We start from the raw sequence: 22,497 nt of genomic DNA on the forward strand, positions 1-22,497 counted from the left end.
TGAAAGGCCTGGGTTCGAATCCCGGAGAAGGCATGGTTGTAACTCTCCGTCCCTTCATTGGAGGCGATGGTGGCCCACCTATTAGGTGCCTCCATAATAAAGAGACAACCACATCTGGCCTTGTATAGATTAATGGACTGTGTTTACACTGTAGCTGTTCACAATCTGCCATTGAGGAAAAAAATATAGTTGAAACGTGTGAACGTAACGAAGCTTTACGGGGAACTAAAGTAACAGATCATCCAGTTTCATCAGAAACAACTGAAAAAAAAAAAAAAAAAAAAAAAAAAAAAAACTACTACTGACGTTACACTCAAAGGAAAATATTCGATGTAGAATAACTCCAATCGCTTGCTCTAACAATAATACGCGGCATTTTATGCACAAATTCGTCACCACGAGTCAGACTCGTGGCTTTTGTTTATGGCACAAATTCTTTACCACGAGTCAGAGTCGTGGTTATAAGCCAAATAGTTAAGCTAGAGAATATTACAAACTTAATATCATTCCCGCATCTGATCTAACTGTAGGTTCAAATCTGGAGGGTCGGACACAACAATGAACTTCAACTTTCAAAAATGGGCGGCGCAGGCCCAGAAGATGGTCACAGTTATTTAATGGTTACAAATGACAAAAAATATATTGGATGGCGCGTTTTTGCTAAATTTTTTATTTGCTACCATCTTGGACTCTTCAATGCGTCTGAAGTTCTGCTTATTTCGGAAAGTGAGACTGCAGCGAACGTTGTTATTTCTGTTAAAACGAATTGTAAATTTATCACACCATTCCTTCTCCAAATACTTAAATACAAACGGTGTTCAAATGAAAAGGTGCGACTCGACACTATGAATCTATTGAAGTTTTTATTCACAAGTTATCACCAGAGGCCTGAGCACAACTCTCCAACTGTTTTACGAGCCGAAGGATTCGCTCTTCCCAGAATTCCTTGTAGCGGTGACAGGAGCCAGTTCTCCACGTGGTCCTTCAGTTCGTCGTCCAAGTTGAAGCATTTCTATTTGAGGTGTCCATTCTCATCAGGTCGTTCACCTTGTCGATGAGTTCGGCCATGCTTACCGTGTTTGGATGGCCTTGTCTCGGGGCATCACTCAAACTTTCCAGGCCTTCACTAAAACTGGCACTTTCTCACTAGCTTGTCGAATACAGTTTGCCCCGTATACGACAGTCATCCGGAGATGAATATCCGCCGGTTTAAACCCTTCTAACAGTCAGAAATCTGATAACACCTCGCTACTCTTCAGTCATCGAAATCTGATATGTGAATGCCACGATGTCCTCACACGCATTGCCGCATCAATTGGACGGAACACACAACTGCCTACTTCTCTCTTGCGTCATGTGCGGGCGCTCACGCATGCGCACAACCACGGTGGACACTACATCCTCGGTGGTGTCATGCTAAAGCGGCGTATTCAAATTTCAACCGGTTTATTTTGTTACGACGTTTTGTACCTTTTCATTTAAACAACTCTTATGTATTATAGTGAAGAAAATAATTTGGTATGGTTTGATAGGTTTTATTCATATATATAAGGTATATAGTAATTTAGAATAACCCTATATATATATATAGGGTTATTCTAAATTACTTTTTACAAATTAAGAGGGGTGATAGTACTCATCCAGATGAGCAATAAATTACCATAGAACATAAGGTCGCAGTCCACTCTGACAGGCAGAAAAGAAGAATATTAGAATTCCAATCTGCACTTACGACAGTGCTGGGAGAGCGAACGAACGAGACCAAATGCTGCACAATCAGGTTGCAGAGACATTAGGATTTTACTACACTTTTGTAAGAATAAAGTGGAAGAATTTTGTAAGAATAAAGCGACTTAATATATATATATATATATATATATAATATTAAAAGAACTTTAGTTCTTTTTTAATTTAGAATGAAGGTTTCCAGAGCAGTACCAATAAGATCTGCAACCGCGTTGTCGATACGAAGTCTTTCCAGTATCTTAGCAACGGATTAAGAAGTTAAAAACCAATTTTGAAAAAAAAAAAAAAAAAAAAAAGTTCACAAATATTTAATTCCTCTTTAAAGGAAGAAGCAAGATTGGCAAAAAATTCGGAATTACGAAACTTGCAGGGTATTTTGAGTAATGTAAGAAAAACGGGCGATTTGAGCATACGCAAACAATAAAAATATAAAGGTTTAATCCTAGTATACGGTACACACGGGATTTGGCGACATTATGATCAGCAGTAAATGAGTCACTTTGGTGTTGGCGACAATTTTCAAAATCGCGCCGAGGCTGTACCGTGTACTAGGATTTTGACGTAAGCGAAAAATCATAGCTAAGCGCATGTCTCGTTTATTTTACTAAATGGCAGTTCTACAGGATTCTGCAACCCGCATAATACACTGATCGCTTTTTAATACTGTTACGTTATTTTCTTCCTTCACGGGATACCGGTTCGTACGGGGTTCGTGTGGATTTGGAGTGAATAACGATGACAACACTTGATGCAATATCGAAGCACACCTTATTGGCCGGTATTAATCAAGACAGCTCCAAAGTCACGTTTTACAGTCATCTAAGATCTACTATAAACTCGCTGGAACAATCAGCGACACAGTTATCAGGCTATAACAGTGGAGCCAGCTTCACTGCAAAGCACCAGAGTACAGCTCCCGACTCTGCTTGGTCGTTCTCGGAACTCCACGTACTCTCGAGACTCTCCACGCTACAACTCGCGATGCACTCGACGACACACAGAGCACAGCTCCCGACTCTTCGGTTCAGTCGTTCGCGGAGCTCAACACACTCTCTCGACGATGCATTAATCGCGATACACTAAGAGACTCTTTCAATGCACTCGACAACCCACTCGGCACTCGCTGCCCAACTGTCAACTCGATCGTCTCCGCACGGACTGACTAACTCGAAACAGTAACTACCTCGCACTCACTCTCCGCGTACCATCAGGGTTTATATAGTTTTTGGCTTGTGTTAGAGAACATTCTGGGCTAAACCGGTAAGAATTCGTTCCAGAAGGTTTTCGTGCTCCATGGAATATCGCCAATTTTGTCACCAAATGGACGATTTCTCTCCAAATGTAGCAACCCTGCTTCCCTTGCCATTTTATGGCAGCCATAAAACTGCTTTGCGGGGAAGCCATCTTACCGCGGCAGTACGTTTCGTAACAATACTGTTATACAACAGCAGTTCTCAATCTTTCGAGTTCAACAGCTATTTTTCAGTTTCTGAATAGAAATATTAAAAATAAATATATTTCGCCATTTGCACACAAATAGGTTGTGCAAAAAATGAATAAAAAACTAATAGCTTTATTTGAAATACCTTTAAAGTTAATTTTCGATTCAGATAAAAGTTAACAATTGTATTATTTTTGAAATCTTCAGTTCGAGTTCGATCACAGGAAATTTTTATCAATTTTTCTTTTTTTTTTCACGAGATTTTTGAATTTATAGTTAAAAATACTTTTCTTTGCGTACCATCTATTTTTTACTTGCGTACCACCGGTTGATAACACCTGCCATACAGCAGTATTTCTAGTGGCTATCACTTCTTAATTTCTATTCTTCAATCAAAATAAGAGAATTCCATTTTAAAGTTACTACAACTTTCCTTTCAACAACGACATATTATAAATACATGCTATATTAGGATACTGGCCGAATTGCTTGTCTTTGTGTAGAAACTTTAATTTGAATTCTGTATTTGGGTGTTTTCTATTCTTCTATATCTTTCAGTTTTTGATGAAAACATTTTGAGTTTTTATGTACTTTTGCCTTGCCGCGAAGTGAGAACTGAATTAATTGAATGAAAAATATATTTTCAATGAAATTCTAGGAAATAAGTTTAAATGAAATGCAGGAAAAAATGCAGGCTACAAATTCTTTTACGCTAAAAGAATGCTCTGAGCCTTTACAATCGATAATTTCCACTTATTTTGCTTCGCATTCGATATAGGAATTTTAAGTTCTTTAATTCTTCACTAAAGAAACTGCAAATGCTTTCAATCAATAGTGCACAATATCTTGAGCATCAGCATACTCTGCATACCAATCTCCAGTTGAAATTTAAAGGCGTTAAGAAGAAACCCATAGCATATTATTTATGCCTTTTGAGATCAAAACCGGCTAAAAAAAGTGATTCCTTTCCAAAATCGCTCTGTTCTAAGTCTTTAAATGCGAGAAGCATAGCTAACAACGTTCAACGTTTGTGTGTGTGTGATTATGGCAAAGCCTCGAGGGCTATCTGCCTAAGAGGAGGGATGCCTTCGTGGAGGACTTTCTAAGGGAAACTGGCTCGTATACACGTTACACATGGGTAAAACCACGAAAACGCCCATGCAGCCAGCCCGTTCGTGGTATTCGAATCTTGGATCGAACTACCAGTGTTCAGCCACTTTACCGCTCAGCCGCTAGTGGACCTCAACGTTTGTGTATCAAACGGGCGACACAAGCAATATACTCAACATTCAGAGCCCAACCGATGATAGTTGATGAAAAAAGAACTTTTATACGAAGTTTAAATGAAACAATTTCTATTAGTTTTTATATAAAGATTGTTTTGCTCAGTCTTCTGTAATTCATCAAATGCTCGCATCTTCATAAATAGCATCACAAATAATATTTCAAGTTAAATCTTACATGCAATTCTTGTAATATTTGAAGTAATTGGAACTTTTATTGCACTGCTGGTTAAATTTTTAAAGTAACAGCTATGTCGAAAGCAACTGCACAATAGCTAGAAAAGTTTGAGGAAACACTTTAATAACAAGAAACTTAATCTAAACAAAATTTAGAGTGCAATAAGTCTTTCAATTTTACGTTTACAATACACTAATTTCTCTAATATATCGAGAACCCGATATAGTAAAATACTAGACAGTGAGCCCTGGTATTGAGCTATGACGGGAAATTATCCATTTTTGAGATTATATTCTCTATAATAATGCAAATCTAACGCTTAATATAATAAAACTAAACGTTTCCAGTTACGTACCTGCAACGAAATATTTTGCAACAAAATAAAAACTACATCTCATTTGAAAACAACTCAGTTTGAAAGGTTTTATTTTTCTTGTATTAGCATTCAAATAATATATAAGTAACAAATAAACATTTTAACATTTTTCTCCTGAAAAGTGATTCGCCTGTTCATGATTGATTCATTGACATGCATATCTGACGTCATAAAACGGTCACGGTTGGCAAGCGTGAGGCTACCCTTCTCCTTTCTGATAAACAACTAACACTGCCTGCTTTTCTCTTTACCGCAAATCAATGAGGGTCGATTTCTTCAATGATACGTGCCTTTCGCGGGGTTGGACTTGAGAAGTCCTAAATGTTGTTCGTCCTCTGCACTGCTAAGCTTCTCCGCAGCGGCAAAGATGGAGAGGTGCATAAGCATAATGATTTCGATTTCTGTTGCTCCTAATTAAATTAGTAGCATATATAAATTTAATGAACCAGAAATAATTGGAGATGATAACTCTTAAAAGGTAATTGGATAAAACATTTCCACTATAAGCACTCAGATGTTCTATAAAAATTTTTAAAATATTTCCACTATAAGCACTCAGATGTTCTATAAAAATTTTAAAAATATTTCCACTATAAGCACTCAGATGTTCTATAAAAATTAAAAAAAAAAATATTTCCACTATAAGCACTCAGATGTTCTATAAAAATTTTAAAATTATTTCCACTATAAGCACTCAGATGTTCTATAAAAATTTAAAAAATATTTCCACTATAAGCACTCAAATGTTCCGTAAAAATTTAAAAAATATTTCCACTATAAGCACTCAAATGTTCTGTAAAAATTTAAAAAATATTTCCACTATCAGCACTCAGATGTTCTATAAAAATTAAAAAAATGTTTCCACTATAAGCACTCAAATGTTCTGTAAAAATTTTAAAAATATTTCCACTATAAGCACACAAATGTTCTGTAAAAATTTTAAAAATATTTCCACTATCAGCACTCAGATGTTCTATAAAAATTAAAAAAATGTTTCCACTATAAGCACTCAAATGTTCTGTAAAAATTTAAGTAATTATAATTTAACACATTTAAAATTTTATTCGAGTTTTTACCTTTTCTTAGTGGAAAAATATACTTGTTTTAAGATCGTTTTGGAAACTATGCACAATTGTATAATAACTTTCTACAATACACTAATTATTAGACCTCTTTTACTTCCTTGTACGAAGTAAAAAGGAAGTATTGTAATCGCGAAAAGTTTCAGGCAGCATATTTCAACGAAAATATCCATTTTGACCGCTATCGAATGCAATTTAACGATGTTTTTGCGTCATATCTGTACATAAGGACAGAATAAAATACTGTTTTCCTTCAAAAAAATTATAAACCGCTTTAAAATTAATTCTGAAGAGAATTTTTCGTGGCGTCTGTACGAACGTATATACGTACGTGCATACGTTCGTATCTCACATAACTCAAAAACAAGTAGCCTCAGAACGTTGAAATTTTGTATATAGGACTGCTATAACATGTAAATGTGCACCTCGTATTTTGGTTGCAATCGGCAGCACCAAACGTATATAAATACTATATTTATATATATATCCACTCTGTTACTCTGCACAGTGATCTCAGTTTCTTTACTCTTATATGTTTGTAAATTGTACATTTTTTGCTTTAAAAATGATTGAATTATGTTGTTTTTATCTTCCGGTTAAGGTTTTAATGCCTTTCGTAATTCTGGAAGCAATATTTGTACAATTATCAACAATTTAAAAGCTGTTTAAGTGCGGTTAAGTTTTAAATAACATGGCGGACATATTTGTTTACATTTGAAACAGCAGAATAGTATATTTGTTGCCAATATAGAGAGACTAAGCTTCGCAACAAGAAAGATGACGCCTTCATTTATTATTGCGAATTAAATCATGCTTTATCCTTTCTGGAATTTTTTCGAGGAAATAAGTGTTACTTCGATTAAGTGTTATTAAGATTTACTTCGTAATTTTTAATACATATATTTTGAGTTTTATGTATTTTTGCCTTGTCGCGAAGTGAGAACTGAATTAATTGAATGAGAAATACTGAATCGTCTGTGAAAAACTGTTTCTTTTTTGTTTTGTTTGCTTAATTTCTTTTATACATCGTTCTAGATATATTAGAGTATTTGATTAGAACATGTGGTGACGTTTAGATAATTCTTTAAATGATATAAATTTTGTGCATTTCTGAGTTATAATACATTCTGAGTTATAATATGGGAGTTTCTCTCCTGCGACGACGACTGCTCTTCTTGATTTTTGGTAAATATCATTTTTGCTTGTTTTCCTCGATATGGCCAGTAATAGCGAACCACCTGATAGGGGCAAAATTCTTTGGCATGCTACTTTCAGCGATTATGATAGCGATAATGATTCTACTTATTCGAATTATTCAAGAAAATCGACTACATCCAAAGAGATACCTGTAATTGCTTCAGGATGACCCGGCGCTTCAAAGTATAATTGCTATTCTAATTTCTACTAAAAAAAGTAAATCCCAGAGAAAAGAAACGAAAACCTCAGGAAGTCCTAAGAAAATAGCTGTTAATACTAAGAAATTCAAACCCTCCCCTTCAAATTTTGAAGCAGTAGTTAAAAAGCACAGAAAAGTTTTTCCTAATTTAACAGAAGCTATCTCGCAAGAATATCTTAATACTCAGCTTCCGACTAACCCCAAAGATCTCTCACTCAAATTAGAAAACGAAATCGCCGATAAATTAAACTGTATTGAGTCTATGAAGACATTAACCTCCCCACCAGCGATAGAAATACGTTCAAAGTTACAAGAAGAAATTCAACAAAATCATTCATTTTAGCATGCATTCAGAACATTCCGAAGCTCGCAAATTCTAAAACAGATGATAAAACAATAAATCAGAAGGCTTGGCAAACTCCAAAGAAAACAACGAAAAATTTCGAGTCTATCCCACCACCAGACATTCCGCAAAATAACAGATTTGAAACTCTTAACGAAACTAACGAAGCTATGAAAGTTACAGATGAAACGCAGACGACTACAGCGCAGAAAATAAAACGAAAATTCCCCCCATAAGTCATTCCAGAAAATGATGTTGATTGGCCTGAAATAGAGAAAATGCTCAGAGAAATGTGTAAAAACGAATTTGAAGTTACAATCAAAACCAGATTTTCCTTTGCACTACCTAAGCCGATTATAAAACTACAGTTGATAAATTCTAGAAAGCACAGATTACCAAATTACGCACAAAAATACGTACCAAATTTCCTCAGCCTATTCAATTAAAGTCATACTTAAAAATATCCCAAGATCCTACACAGAGCAAACAATTCATGCAGACTTAGAACGCAGAAGCTTCCCTATAATTAAAGTAAAGCAATTCACGAAGAAAGCAGAAGACCAAATTATCCGTTTACCTATATTTTTTCCTTGAACTAAAAAGAAATTCTGTAGCAGAGAAAATTCATGAATTAAACAATATGTTCGGATTCAATATCACAAGAGAAAAATGTCAGCCCAGAAAACGCCCAATTCAATGTTTCAATTGCCAGGAGTTCGGGCACTCCCAAAATAACTGCTTTAAAAAAGTCAGATCTTGTAAGTGCGGACAAAATCACAGATCCGATACCTGTAAATTAAAACCAGATGAAAAACAAACTTGTATTGTCACGAAAATCGCGTTTTTTCTTTAAAGATTCAATCAATTAAAGAAGATAGAAAAACCACAGGAAATTCCCACTAAAGATGACTTACCCGGAATTCATTCAAGCTTCAGGCCAAACTAATCAAGAAATGCCTAAAAACCTTTACAGTGACAAAGTTCAGCAGGAAAATGTAGCAGAAGTCATTAACATTTTCAAAGATCAGAAAACCCTTTATCTCACGAAATCAATAACCACAATAGCTCAGAGAATTAAATCAGCTAAATCAAATATGCAGAAATTTTGTCTAGCCTTTCAAGCCATCGAGATTATTTTGAACTTTGCAGATCAAGATTAATTCGCAGCTTCTCTCAAGACAAGCATAGCCGAGCGGCAGAAATCCTCAAGTTGCAGATCCTCACGTCGTGGAGCCACGTTTACTTCTCTTCTAGAGACTCTGCACTAGGTGCAAAAAGTACGTTCCATCTTACTAAATTCAACTCATCATTAAAGACACACTACTTATAATATATTGGTAAAGGCCGCACTAGGCCGATTGCCTCTTAATTGTGTTACGACATAGACATAGTTATAGTATGAACGAAATATAACGCTGTTAAGTGAACCTAGCGCCAGAGTGTCGCTATGGTAAACAAATATAGTGAATTTTAAAGAGTGCATTTATTCTATTGTGGTTCATGCCCTATCGAGAAAGTAGATTTAATTAAATCCAATAAGTTTAAATGAAATGCAAGAAAAAATGCTTATAATTTAATATTCCGTACAAGGAAGTCATGTGGTGTACACATCAAATTTTTTAATTTATGTCGGAACTCTTTATTAGTTTCACGGAGCCATAATTTGAATTTCACTTTACATTAAATTAATGGCGACATCTGCATATTTGAATTTCAGAAAACTTTAATCATTTGACTCCATTTCCAATAATTTTAGAAAATTTGAAATTGAATTTACTCAAATGATTCCCTACACATCTTTAATGTAATATAAAGAGACAGCTATTAAACATTATTTGTCAATTTTATTAAAGGAAATTAAATTGCTTTAAATCAAATTTTGGTTTTATGAGTCCTATTCCAATAAGTATGCAGTTCCTTTTATGCAGTTTATATTCTAAAAGTTCGCAATGAATTTTCCTTATAATATAATTAGATTTCCCGTCACCAGAAATCTGTTTGCTTTTATCATCTGGGAGAAGAGAATTCACTGTAATAAACGTCAGTACTTTTATCAAGTAATGTACAACATGATGAAGGTAATATTAGCATTATATTTACAGGACCCGTCATTTTGACGGATTTTGAACTTCATGAGCAGAATTACAGAAAACATAATTTTTTTAATTATTACGGCAATTATCGAAATACATACCCATACGACATACCCATACATGCCCAAATTTATTTCCCCTTTATGCCTTTAATTTCAGAGTTCTGTAGGAAGTATAGCTATCTCTAAGAATACCCGTCAAAATGGCGGGTAACCTAACCTAATCTAGAACAATAAAGCCGTACCTCCAAACTAGCACAACCGGTAACGTAAAAATGACTGAGAAGTTAGTTTCACAGTTAATTGTAATAAACGTTTTTTTTTTAGTCCAAAGGGGCTTTGTCCCTGAAGGACTATCGGTTTCGTTTTGCGATTTTGCGTTGGTTCACTATAAATGTCCGTTTCACTTTTAAAACTGTTGCCACCTAATGTTAGAGCTCTGTATTATATTTGAAGAAATTAAATAATGGAGAATCTGCATAAATGTATGTATGTTTCTCGCATTGTGATAAAACAACGGTACCTAGAGCCATCCAATTTTGAATAACGTACGTCTCAACCCGAATATGGGGATCTGGAAGCCCAAATTTGGAATTTGTTTTATTATCTATTTCATATTTCATTAAGCATTTAAGAGTTTTTTGATTAAGAAACTCAACGATTTCAAAGCGAGCCATGGCAACACTGTACGGGGAAAAAAATTAAATTGTCTCCAGCGCGCGAGACTGTGTATCGGAAATTCTAAAGATATGCTCTTTTTAAATTATTTTGCAGTATTGCCAGTTGACTTGAATTTTTATTGTTTATGTGCGAGGACTATAATATTTAATAAATAACGCTAACACACAAAACGTTAAAAAACGCCACTCTGGGCGTTATATAAAATCTGAAAGTTTTCAAATTTTTAAAATTATTATTTGTATTTACTTTTATACTTTAAAATAGCATTTTAGTGGTCCCACCTAAGAAATAAATATCTAAATAATGGTAGTGTATTAGAGATAGTGTACTGTAGCTATACGTAGTGTACTTTACTATTACTGTTTAAAACTCGTGCTTTTTTTCTGGACTCCACCGACATTTTCCATACAGTAACAGCATGTCACAAAAAATATTCAGTCGATTACTATAGGTAGCTTTCCTATCGGTAAACAATGGTTTGGTCTAGCACCACGCTATACCTTTCAAACGTTACAATTAAGTAAAATGATCAAATCACTCTCAGAAGGAACAATGCCTGTAGCTTTCAAGTTTATCGGCATGTCCATCTGTTACAATCTCATCTTTAAATTTAAGGTTCTTATTCTTAAATTATTTAAAGTTCGCCAAATTTAAATCTCTGTGAACGGGCCGGTCACATTTGAGGTTTCGTGGTTTTTCCTCGTGTATAACCGGTTTTCCTTACAACGTTCACCACGAAAGCTTTAACAGATACCCTTCATGTTGCTTTCCCTCAATGAATTAAACTCGTTAACCTAACCTTTCTTTTAAATAAAGAAACTCGAAGAATTTCGATCAGTCCCTGGACTTTCAGATTGAATTGAATTTAATGTAAAGTAAAAAGGCTGAAATTTTTAAGGGCATGAAAGATAAGAATACAGAAATGCTAAGTAATGCAAAAGTAAAGGCGGGGGGGGGGAAATCTGAAAGGTTTCAGATTTTAAATTACGTCTAAAGGGGCGCTTTTTTTTTAACATTTTGTGTGTTACCTTTATTTATTAAATATCATGTTCTTGGCACTTAAACCACAAAATAATACAACAGTAATATCGTAAAATAATTTTAAACTGAGCGCATCTATAGAATTTCCTATACACAGTCTCGCGCGCTGGAGATAAGATCTTTTTTTCCCCTTGATAATGGCTACAACATTGCCATTGCTCGCTTTGAAATCCTTGAGTTTGTTAATCAAAAATTCGTTAAAGTTTTACAAAATAGGAAATCGATCATAAAACATATTCCAGATTTCAAATTTGGGCTTTGAGGTGTACATATTCGCTGTAGGATTACGTCATTCAAGTTTGGATGGCTCTAGGTACCGTTGTTTTATCACAGTGCGAGAAACATACATTCATGCAGATTCTTAATTACTTAATTTCTTCAAATATAATGCAGGACTCTAACATTTGGTGGCAACAGTTTAAAAAGTGAAACGGACATTCAGAGTGATTCGACGCAAAATCGCCAAACGGAAACAACAGTTCTTCAGGGACAAAGCCCCTTTGGACTAAAAATTTAATCAAAAGAAATCTAAAGCGATAATGAGGAATTTAATAAATAATTAAATTAATTTTAAATAGTTGAATAAAAAATAGATTACAGGATCTCGTCTTATTTTGGGCTCTGGACTGGAATTACAATTCAATTTTTACACTCAGAAGCTAAGAAGTATATCTCTGTTTGAATTTAAGCCCCGATAACATATAATGTACTATTTCAAGGGATGAGAGATTAAAAAAAAAAATAATAATAATAATAATGATGATTTTTTTTTTTTTTTTTTTTTTTTTTTCAGCACACCAATGAAAAATGATAAAACGATTAAAGCGTCACAATGGAAAAAAGTGAATTTTTAGAAGCAGTAGCAAGATACGGAAGGAAATTTAACAGAAAAGTATAGCTTCGAAAATAAAGAGTCCAAGACTTTCTGATCGCGATGCTCTGTCGGTATAATTCTAGCCGTCAAGAAATTTTACATTAATACGATCCGATAACAACGTGAGAATAAACGTAAGACTTCCCTATACAAGTGACAATAGCGGTCCCCTGGGTTTGGTTATATCATTCGAAACGTGTACAACCAGGCACGTTCACAACCAGAGTGATGCTTTTTAGCCCTTTCAGGAACCAAAAATTAACTGGCTCTCCTGGAAAATAACCCTATGGCATGAGAGTGGGGGCTTTTCTTTCCTCAAAAAGTCTCAACCTGTGTCCAAGGTTTGTCTCCGAGGCAAAGACAGGCCTGCATTCAAAAGTTAAAATTGATTTTTAAGGCATATTTATTATTAAAATTAAATTTGTTTGCTAAAATTGGTGTTGACTTACATAAAAGAAGTGTCAGAGCCCTTTAATTTAGGGCTCCTGCACTCTCCGGCTAAAATTAGGATTTATCTCAAAAACTGGGAAGTACCGGAGCCGAGCTTCACAGGTGCAATTTAAGCTCTCATTTATATTTAGTGTATGTAATATTTGCTCCTGTTTGGCCCAGAGATATTTTTAAAAAGTTATCGAGTTATACGGAACGTCGAGATTTCGGAAATCGAGTTTGCGAAACTCTACTGTACAGCCTTCTGGGTAATAATCTTTGCTTGCAAAACCTGTAAATCGTATCGCATTTGAACCGCCTAAAGGCGGGAAACTGGTTTGTGACTGTAACTGCTCGTATGCCGAAGAAGTCATGGATGTAAATTGTCTGTCCCTTCAAAGGAAGCAACGGTAGCTCAAATGTTAAGGGCTTCCACAATAAAGAGTGGTGTATTTGGTGTATTTAATTACGGCAAAGCACACTAAGGCTATCTGCCTAAGGGAAGGGATGCCTTCGTGGAGGGCTTTCTAAGGGAAACTGGCTCGTATACACGTTAAACATGCGGAAAACCACGAAAACACCCGTGCAGCCAGCCCGTTCGCGGGATTCGAACCTCGGACCGAACTACCAGTGTTCAGCGACTTTACCGCTCGGCCGCTGGTGGGCCCCACAATAAAGTGATCACTGCTTTCTAGTACTTTAGTAGTGGTCAACGCCTATAATGGCTACTGCCCACCGTTGTGGGGGAAAGAGGGAATAGACCTTTTGAATCGCACGTAAAAGTACGACGAGCCGTATGTGGGTTGAGCATGGATGTCTTAGATACTTGACCACTAACCTGCCTAAACTATGATATTCCTTAATTCAAAACAGTCTTATTAGGCTATTTAAATAACATCACAACTACATACAGTAGTGATTCTTAAAGTGCGAGTTAGAAAACAGTTTTTGGTAGGTCGCAATATACTACAGTTTTTTTTTTTTTTTTTTTTTAACTTGTGTAATTATATATTCACTTGTAAATAAGAACTTATGCACTTAATAATAGTTATATCTTCTTGTGTATGACTGCACCATTAATTCGTTATTTTCTTCTGAAAGTCACTTATCCTGTTACTGTTTTTCCTTCTCAAGAGTAAGTTTATGAATTTGGGAGGCAATAAACTGCAGATGTATCCATATGGAACACAAGTTCAAAAAAGGATTTGAGCCAAACAATTTCCGCAAATCGTGAAGAATAATGTCATGAATGTTTTAAAAAACAAAGTATTTTCAAAATGCATATAAATTTATATAATTTGAAGAATTATCTAATCGTTGCCACATGTTCTATTCAAATACTATAATTAATCTATAACGATGTATAAAGAAATTAAGCAAATAAAAAAAAAAACAGTTTTTCCCACACGATTCAGTATTTCTCATTCCATTAATTCAGTTCTCACTTCCCGACAAGGCAAAAATACATAAAAACTCAAAATATCTATATTAAAAATTACAAAGTAAATCTTAAACATTTATTTCCTCGAATAAATTCCAGAATGGCTTAAATATGATTTAAATCGCAATAATAAAAGAAGGCGTTATCTTTGCTGTTGCGAAGCTTAGTTTCTCTAGATTGGCAACAAATCCGCTATTTTGCCAATGTTAAAATGTAAACAAACATGTCCGCCATCGCAAAATTCATTAAGCTTAGCTGCACTTAAACAACTTTTAAATTACTGACAACTTCACAAATATTGCATGCAGATTTACTAAAGGCATAAAAACCTTAACCGGAAGACAAGAACAACATAATTCAATCATTTTTAATGCAAAAAATGTACACCTTACAAACATAAGAGTAAAGAAACTGAGATCACTGAGCCGGGTAACAGAGTGGATATATATATAAACATATTTATATACGTTTGGTGCGGCCGATTGCAACCAAAATACGAGGTGCACATCTACATGTTATAGCAGTCCTATATACAAAATTTCAACGTTCTGAAGCTTCTCGTTTTTGAGTTATGCGAGGTACGTACGTACAGATGCCACGAAAAATTCTCTTCAGAATACATTTTCAATCAGTTTTATAATTTTTTGGGTGGAAAAGAGTCTTATTCTGTCTCTACGTACAGATGTCACGCAAAAACATCGTTAAATTGCATTCGATGGCGGTCAAAATAGATATTTTCGTTGAAATATGATGCCTGAAAATTTTCGCGATTACAATACTTTCTTTTTATTTCGCACAAGGAAGTATAAATAGAGTTCTGCTTTAAACTGGACGAATGTCTGTACAGTCGTTAGGTTATATCGAGAATGAACGTGAAAAAAATGTGATTCCGAGATTCGAGCTCCGAACCTCCCACATAGGTGTCAAATGCGTTTGCAGTTACACCAACCAAGATATGCGGAAACATAGGAGAAAATATTTGGTCTATTTATTTTAATGGTTTTCATGCTTTTATTTATGAATAATGTATATTACTTTAAATCATGTATTTAAATACAAAATTAAATCTTTTTGTATTATGAGACACATTAGGTCTTTAACCCGTTCGTGACCAAGGTCGCGTGGACGCGACGCAGCGATTCCACTCTTATCAGCCCAGCGTCGCTTCCACGCGAAGAGCTCCGATCGATATGGAGAGACCAGCGTCGCGTATGCGTAATCGGAAATCGGAACGTTTTATTTGAATTTTTAAATGCTACTAGATGGCGTTAAACGGCAACGGTTTTCACAACGGTCGACTCATATGGTATTTGACCTTCATGAACGAGCATTGGTTTCTATTCTATGCTTCTGTATTTGATGTAAACAAAGTGAGAATCACGGCTCTTTAAAGGGCTGGGATTTATTGCTCGCTGTGTTTATATTTTGACAAATTGTGGAAATTTATGGAACGTTTATTAGTTGAAATGTTGGAGTAGAACTGCGTTTGTCTTTTGAGGTTTGACAGAGCGAGATTTCGAAATAGATGAATTAATCAAATAGTGAAATGGAAGAAAGAATTTCTTCTAGTTAATATAAACAAACTGGGAAACACGGGTGTTTGAAAGGGCACGTGTGAATTTATTTGCATTTAATGACAAAAAGAAAAAAGTGCTGATGTTATCAACTATACATGACGGCGTTATTGTGCCAATTGGTAAAAAAGACCGAAAGACTGGAAAGGACATTTTGAAGCCACTCTGCGTTGTGGAGTATAATCACAATATGGGGGGTGTTGACATTGGCGATTCTATTATTCATCACTATCCAGCATTTAGAAAAACCGTAAAATGGTATAAAAAGCTGTTTTTTGGTTTGTTAGATATGGCACTTCTAAATGCAAATGTAATATATTTGAAGGTAAAAGGCGAGAAAATATCTGCTTTGGAATTCAGATCCAGAGTTATTCATCAAATAATAGGAAAATTCGCTAAACCAAGGAGCTCAAAAACTTGTTCAAAATTACCGGGCATTCAACCATTTCGTCTAACTGGTAGACATTTTCCAAAAATTTATATTGATGGGAAAGGAAATAAAAGTAGAAGAAGATGTGTCGTATGTGCTAAAAAAAATCGAAAACAAACATCATATTATGAGTGCAAAATATGCAATGTTGGACTCTGTGTGGATCCTTGTTTTGAACTATATCACACACAGCAGAATTTTTAAATTTCGATTTTATTCAGAATATATTATTATTCTTAATTTCCTCTTTTTTTATTTTGTGTTTGTAATATTTGCAGCTTTGTTTTATTGTGTATAGTATTTGTTTTCATGTGCATAGTAATAATTTTAGTTTTTTGCATATTTCATTCATTTGTATTAACGTTATATTTTTTATTTTAATACATATTAAATAGTAGTATAGTATATATATAATTTATAAATTTGGAGTCTTTTTATTAAAATGCTGATTTTATACGAATTTTTTTGTAAACTTAGGCTTAACTACTTAAAATGCGCGGGCCGGTAGTGACGCTCCGTTTCAGAGCGTTCGGTCCCGTGACTGAGTTTTATTTCCGGCGCGCTGGTCCTCAAGGGGTTAAAATGAAACAAATATACCAAACTGAAAATACTTTTATATTCTTGGTGCGTAAAGGAAATCTCGAAGATAATTTTGAGGCTCCATTTCCTTAACTTTAAAGGGAGATTACCTAGTGTATTAATTAATATATTAAACTAGTCATATTTCAGAGATATCACTGCAATTACAGAGTTTCTCAAAATAAGATAGAGATATTTACGAAACTTCTTTTGGGCTCGGGACAGAATAGCAAATACAAAATTTAACTTCTGATATGATTTTAACATTAAAACATCTTTTAATGTGTGGAGTTCCTCACTCCTTTTCCACTGTAATGTCGAAGTAAATGTCGAAGAACCTAATGAATTTATAAGCGAATTATCGTTTAGTTCAAATAACAAGAGCCCCAAACTCAAGAAGGGTTCACTACCATTTATTTCAAAATAAGATGTCAGCCCCTTTCTTCGGGCTTACAACAAAGCCTTCACTTGGGCTTAAAAAATTAAGAAGTAACTATAACTAACTAAGAGGCTTAACCGAAGCTAACACAAATCTAATGTAGTTGGCCCTTAGTTTTAAACTAGCCTGCGAATATCAAAGTGCATGTAGTATGTGGCCGAGGGTAAATGCTAGAGAGAGACTTGGCCCGAAGGCAAATGCCTGCTACTCCGGATTACTAGCTCTCTGTCTCGAAGTAAGTTCAACCTTCCTTAAATACTTCCTCTAACTCATTTGTATTCAACGCGATTCTAACAACTCGTTCTGGTAGGGAGTTGTAAGTTGAAACAAGAGTTAATAGGAAAGCACAATTAAATTAAAATATACCTTGCAAATGATCACTAAAGTTTTAGAAGTTAAAATACAAAACTTTCTATTCAGTATGTAAAACAAATGCTCTGTTTTATATTTTAACTTATAAAATATAATAGTGCGTAATTATAACTTTTATGTGTAAAATTCATGTAGATGTATGTAATTAACAGCTTCGGAGAACAATTACAAAATTAATAATAATTACTCTCTCAAAGAATACGCTACACACAACAAGTAATTCAGCAGTTTTTTTTTTTTTTTTTTTTTTTTTTTTTTTTTTTTTTTTTAAACTTTAAGAGAAAAATAGTATTTACTCTATGGTATGTTTTCTGTTAAATTCATTAAAACATTAAATGGATTTTTCTCTACTCCGAGCATGCAAAGTTTTAGATTTCCTAGCCTCAGATTTCTTCAGTTCTTTAACACGTTGAGCGCCACGTCACCCATCTGTGGCTGACAATAGATTTTCCGTTTAGGCCGCGTGAGCCATCTGTGGTTGACACTAGAATTTCCGTTTAGGCCGCGTCAGACATCTGTGGCTGACACTAGACTTTCCGTTTAGGTCGAGTCAGCTATCCTTAGCTGACACTAGATTTTCCGTTTAGGCCGCGTCAGCCATCTGTGGCTGCACTAAACTTTCCGTTGAGGTCGCGTCAGCCATCTGTGGCTGCACTAAACTTTCCGTTGAGGTCGCGTCAGCCATTTGTGGCTGACACTAGACCTCTTCGTTTAGGCCGCGTCGACCGCCGCTAGCTGACAGCGTGTGACATGATATATAACTATAAAATTTACACTGTTTTATGAAATTACACAAAATTTATTTAAAATTTACTTAATTTTGATTCATGATTTGATTTTGATTCACTGAAACACGGTAAACATAAAAACGATTCTCCATTACAGCTGTTACAAAATGTGACAGCACTCTTTTAGTCTTTTTTCTACCAGTCTTTAGTCTTCTTTCTCTACCAGCTTCTGTTGCATTTTTATCATAACATAATTTACAATATTTTCGTACTTCAGAGGCTTTTCCCGGTTTTCTTCGGAGTTTATGTTGTCGTTTTCTAGATATTCTTACATTTTTGTTCGACGGAATGCCTTCTTTTTCACAACTTGTTGCTATCTTCTACCGCGATACGAATCACTGGCCCTACAATACCAGCGCTTTTGAGCGAAGCGCGTGACCTGAACGGGATTGCCTAGAACATACGCGTGGCGCTCAACGTGTTAACAGCCCAAACTGCTTTCATAAAACTCTTGGTGTTTAAAAGCTTCGTAAATACAGTAAAGGCAGTATGCATTTAGAATTAATTTCTAACGATATAAAATCTGCAGTGACTGTTTTCAAAGTTCTTATATATCTTGTTATAATTTAATAACGTATTTCGAATTATTTGTTTTAGATTTTTAGGCCGGAAAGGGGCAAACACGAGACCGATGTGTGTTGAACTGAAATGGGAGACAAGAGGCTGACCACCATATTTGATCGAGAGGAGAAATCCTTGCTGTCTTCTCTAGTGTGCTGCTCCTGTTCCGCTGGCTTCACTCTCATCGTTTCTGGAACTATTTTCACAATTTTCTTTCGCAAATTTGCAGTTGCTGAATTTGAAAGTGCAGTTGTGATTCTCTGGGTATTAGGAATCGTGTTTACCATAACTGGCTTCATCGTCGCAATAGCGGTGGTATGGAATCGCCAGACAATGCCTAAAATTTCATCAGCGGCTACGGCCGACGTCACCCCCGACCCTTATTCCTTAACACCTGTTTATCCTGCGAATCCGAATGCCAGTTCCGGACTTGTTACTCATGGCCCACAAATACTTCTGTTGCCTGGTGGACTGGAGCCATTGTATGTCACTCTTCGTAATGATACTTAAGTAAGGAAAAAGAAAACTATTTTTCCACAGCTGTTCCAAACATCATGTCTCGACATCAGGAATGCAGTCAAGCATTCTTTTCGAATGCCATGAGTTATATCTTTGTACAGCTGTAATGAATAATCAGAATTTGTTTACATACTAAGCCTATTTTAATCCCCGAGTTAAAAGCACATTTCGTAAAATATTTAGAATTTAGTAAATTTTTTATTTTTATTTATTTTCTGAATGGTATAAATCAGAAATGGGCAAACGTTTTCGGTCGCGGGCCAAAAATCGAAAACATAAAGTTTGGCGGGCCAAGATGAATTTTTCTAAAATTTTAAAAACAATATACAATTTAAATACGTTAATGATATGAATGAAATTGCAATTTCATTTGAAAGTTCTTTATATTAAATTTCGAAGTGAGATGTACTGATTCTAAGGTACGAGGCTAAATGCTCTTCTGTCAGTCTACTTCTGAAATTCTTTCTAAGGTTCATAGTTGAAGACACTTGTTCACATATATAAGATGAAGTAAACATAGCATTGATTTTCTGGGCGTGATATATTCAATTTGGAAAACTTACTTTCGATAATGATTTATAAAAGTCTAACTTTGGCATATTTAGAAACAACTGCTTGAGATGATTGTTAGATTGCAAATCAATTAATTCAAGCTGCAAATCTGGCGTAACTTTTAGCATGCCTTTCAACGTAAATTGTAAAATTTACGTTGAAAGGCATGCTAAAAGTTATCCAATTCTGTTTGAATGGCACTGTAATCTTTAAATCTGCGTTCGCACTCAAAATGCAGTTTTTTCAAATCATCTTCATAACTCTTAAGCTTCTCTTCATTCACTGAAGGTATTAAATTTAACCTCGGGAAATAAGACAAGTCTTTCTTAGCTAGCTGCCCAGCAAACAGATTAAGTTTTCTTATTAAATTTTAAGTTAAGATTAAGTTTTTTCCAAGAGGTCTAATTCACCTATATCGGATTCCCATATGTCTGGTCCTCGAAAAAGAGTTTAAGGCTTGTTGGCGCCAATCTACAGCTATTACTAACCAAAAAAAAAAAAAAAAAGGAAGAAAGAAATAATATTTAAATGAAGTAGAAAAGGAGATGGTATATAACATATAAATACATATTTCTTTTAATTTGCTTCGGACCGGCAAATTAAAATTCAATCTGCGGGCCATTCAACATAAGATAACATTGTAGAGTCATTACATTAATTGGAAGCAGACGAGATGAAAAATTAGCAACCGCCTTCGCCGGGAATCGAACCACGGACCTCTGGAATACCGGCCCAGCGCGTGCTACCGTTACACCACGAAGGCACGCTAGGGAAGTGGGAGAAATACCTTATAACATAACCTTCCGGAGGGCCGGAGTTGGCCCTCGGGCCGTAGTTTGAACATCCCTGTTATAGAGCAAGTGAAATTAGTTACTAGCATTCGTAATTCACAAATCGTTATTTTTCTGCTTATTCCAAACTTCCCAATTCCTCTTAGTTTGACTGATTTAATTTGTCCAACGAGAGAATTTCAGTTATACGCTGTACGCAATTTTTTCAATTTTTTGCAATTTTTTTCAAGCCATCTTCATAATTCTTAAGCTTCTCTTCATATTTTGAGGGTATTGAATTTAACCTCGGGAAATGAGACAAGTCGCTCTTAGCTAGCTGCCCAGCAAACAAATTAAGTTTTAAGTCAAGATAATTAAGTTTTTTCTGAGAGGTCTAATTCCCTTATATTGGATTCCCACATGTCTGCTCTCCGAGGAAGAGCTAACGTTTGTTGGCGCCAATCCACAGCTGTAACTAATAAAGAACTTCCACTTTTAACACTACCAATTGAAAGCTGTCTGTGCTTGCTATTTCCGCCAATTTATGTTTTCGGAATAAAAATAGAGAAAGTAAAAAGCTCATAAGCCCTTTGAAAAAAAGGAAGAAAAAATAATACTTAAAACAAAGTAGAAAAGAAGATGGTGTATAATATATAAATAAATATTTCTTTCAATTTCCCTCGGACCGCCAAATTAAAATTCTATCCACAGGCCGGATAGAACCCTCCGGCGGGCCGTAGTTTGCCCATCCCTGAACTAAAAGAAGGAAATAATTTATTTTTTAGTTTAATGAGAACAATATATTAAAAAATTATCTTTACAAAATTCATCCAGAATTTTATATCACGAATAATAACACTCGCAATAAAACTTAAGTAAGGAAAAAGAAAAACTTTTCCCACATCTGTTCCAAACATCATGTGTTAGGTGTCGGGCGCTCTGAATAAATTTACAGAGATAACGACTTATTACTCTGACGATGCAATTCAATTAATATAACTCCTTATCTAGGAGTCCACGCTTTTATTATTCGTGATATCTTATATATATGCGGATCAAGTGTTTGTCGCTGATAGTTTATTGGTTGCTTGCGTAACTGTACTAGCCAATGGTTTCTCATACTTTTGGTTTTCAAATCCAAGTTCAGAATTTTCTTTTATTGTTGCCAAAACTAGATATGAAATACAATGTTGCCAATAAATGCATTTTCCTTTAAAATTATTAAATCTGTTTTTGTATTTTAAACTGAATTTTCAGCTGAACGCAAATTGAGCGTGTCCGGGGGAACGTGAACATTTGTTTGCATTAGCAATCATCTGTTTTTGAAATGGTTTACAACTGAACGCAAGAGTTCGTGAAAGAACGGACGTAAAATTAAAAATAATGGATGGTCCTCTGCAAGGCGAGCTTAAAAATGATGGAAAGATCTACACAAGAAATGTTGTGTACAAAGAGATCTTTGACATGTTAATCAACATTTTATTATTTAAATCACATTTATTTATTGAGC

General features: G+C 35.0%; 1 protein-coding gene and 1 long non-coding RNA gene across 7 annotated transcripts in view; one reads left to right on the plus strand and one right to left on the minus strand.

Annotated features, from left to right (window-relative positions):
* LOC146996609 (uncharacterized) overlaps positions 1 to 22,497 on the minus strand; it is a 135,763-nt gene that overhangs the window by 54,306 nt on the left and 58,960 nt on the right. The window lies entirely within an intron of this gene.
* LOC118198984 (uncharacterized) lies at positions 5,256 to 20,738 on the plus strand. The gene is made up of 2 exons (XM_085821257.1): positions 5,256 to 5,502; positions 19,183 to 20,738. The coding sequence occupies exon 2, from the start codon at positions 19,234 to 19,236 to the stop codon at positions 19,654 to 19,656; it is 423 nt and encodes a 140-aa protein (XP_085677383.1). The 5' UTR covers positions 5,256 to 5,502; positions 19,183 to 19,233; the 3' UTR covers positions 19,657 to 20,738.

Source organism: Stegodyphus dumicola, chromosome 7, assembly GCF_044657685.1.
Source record: "Stegodyphus dumicola isolate Sdum_Otavi_A_Nest chromosome 7, ASM4465768v1".
Taxonomy (NCBI): domain Eukaryota; kingdom Metazoa; phylum Arthropoda; class Arachnida; order Araneae; family Eresidae; genus Stegodyphus; species Stegodyphus dumicola.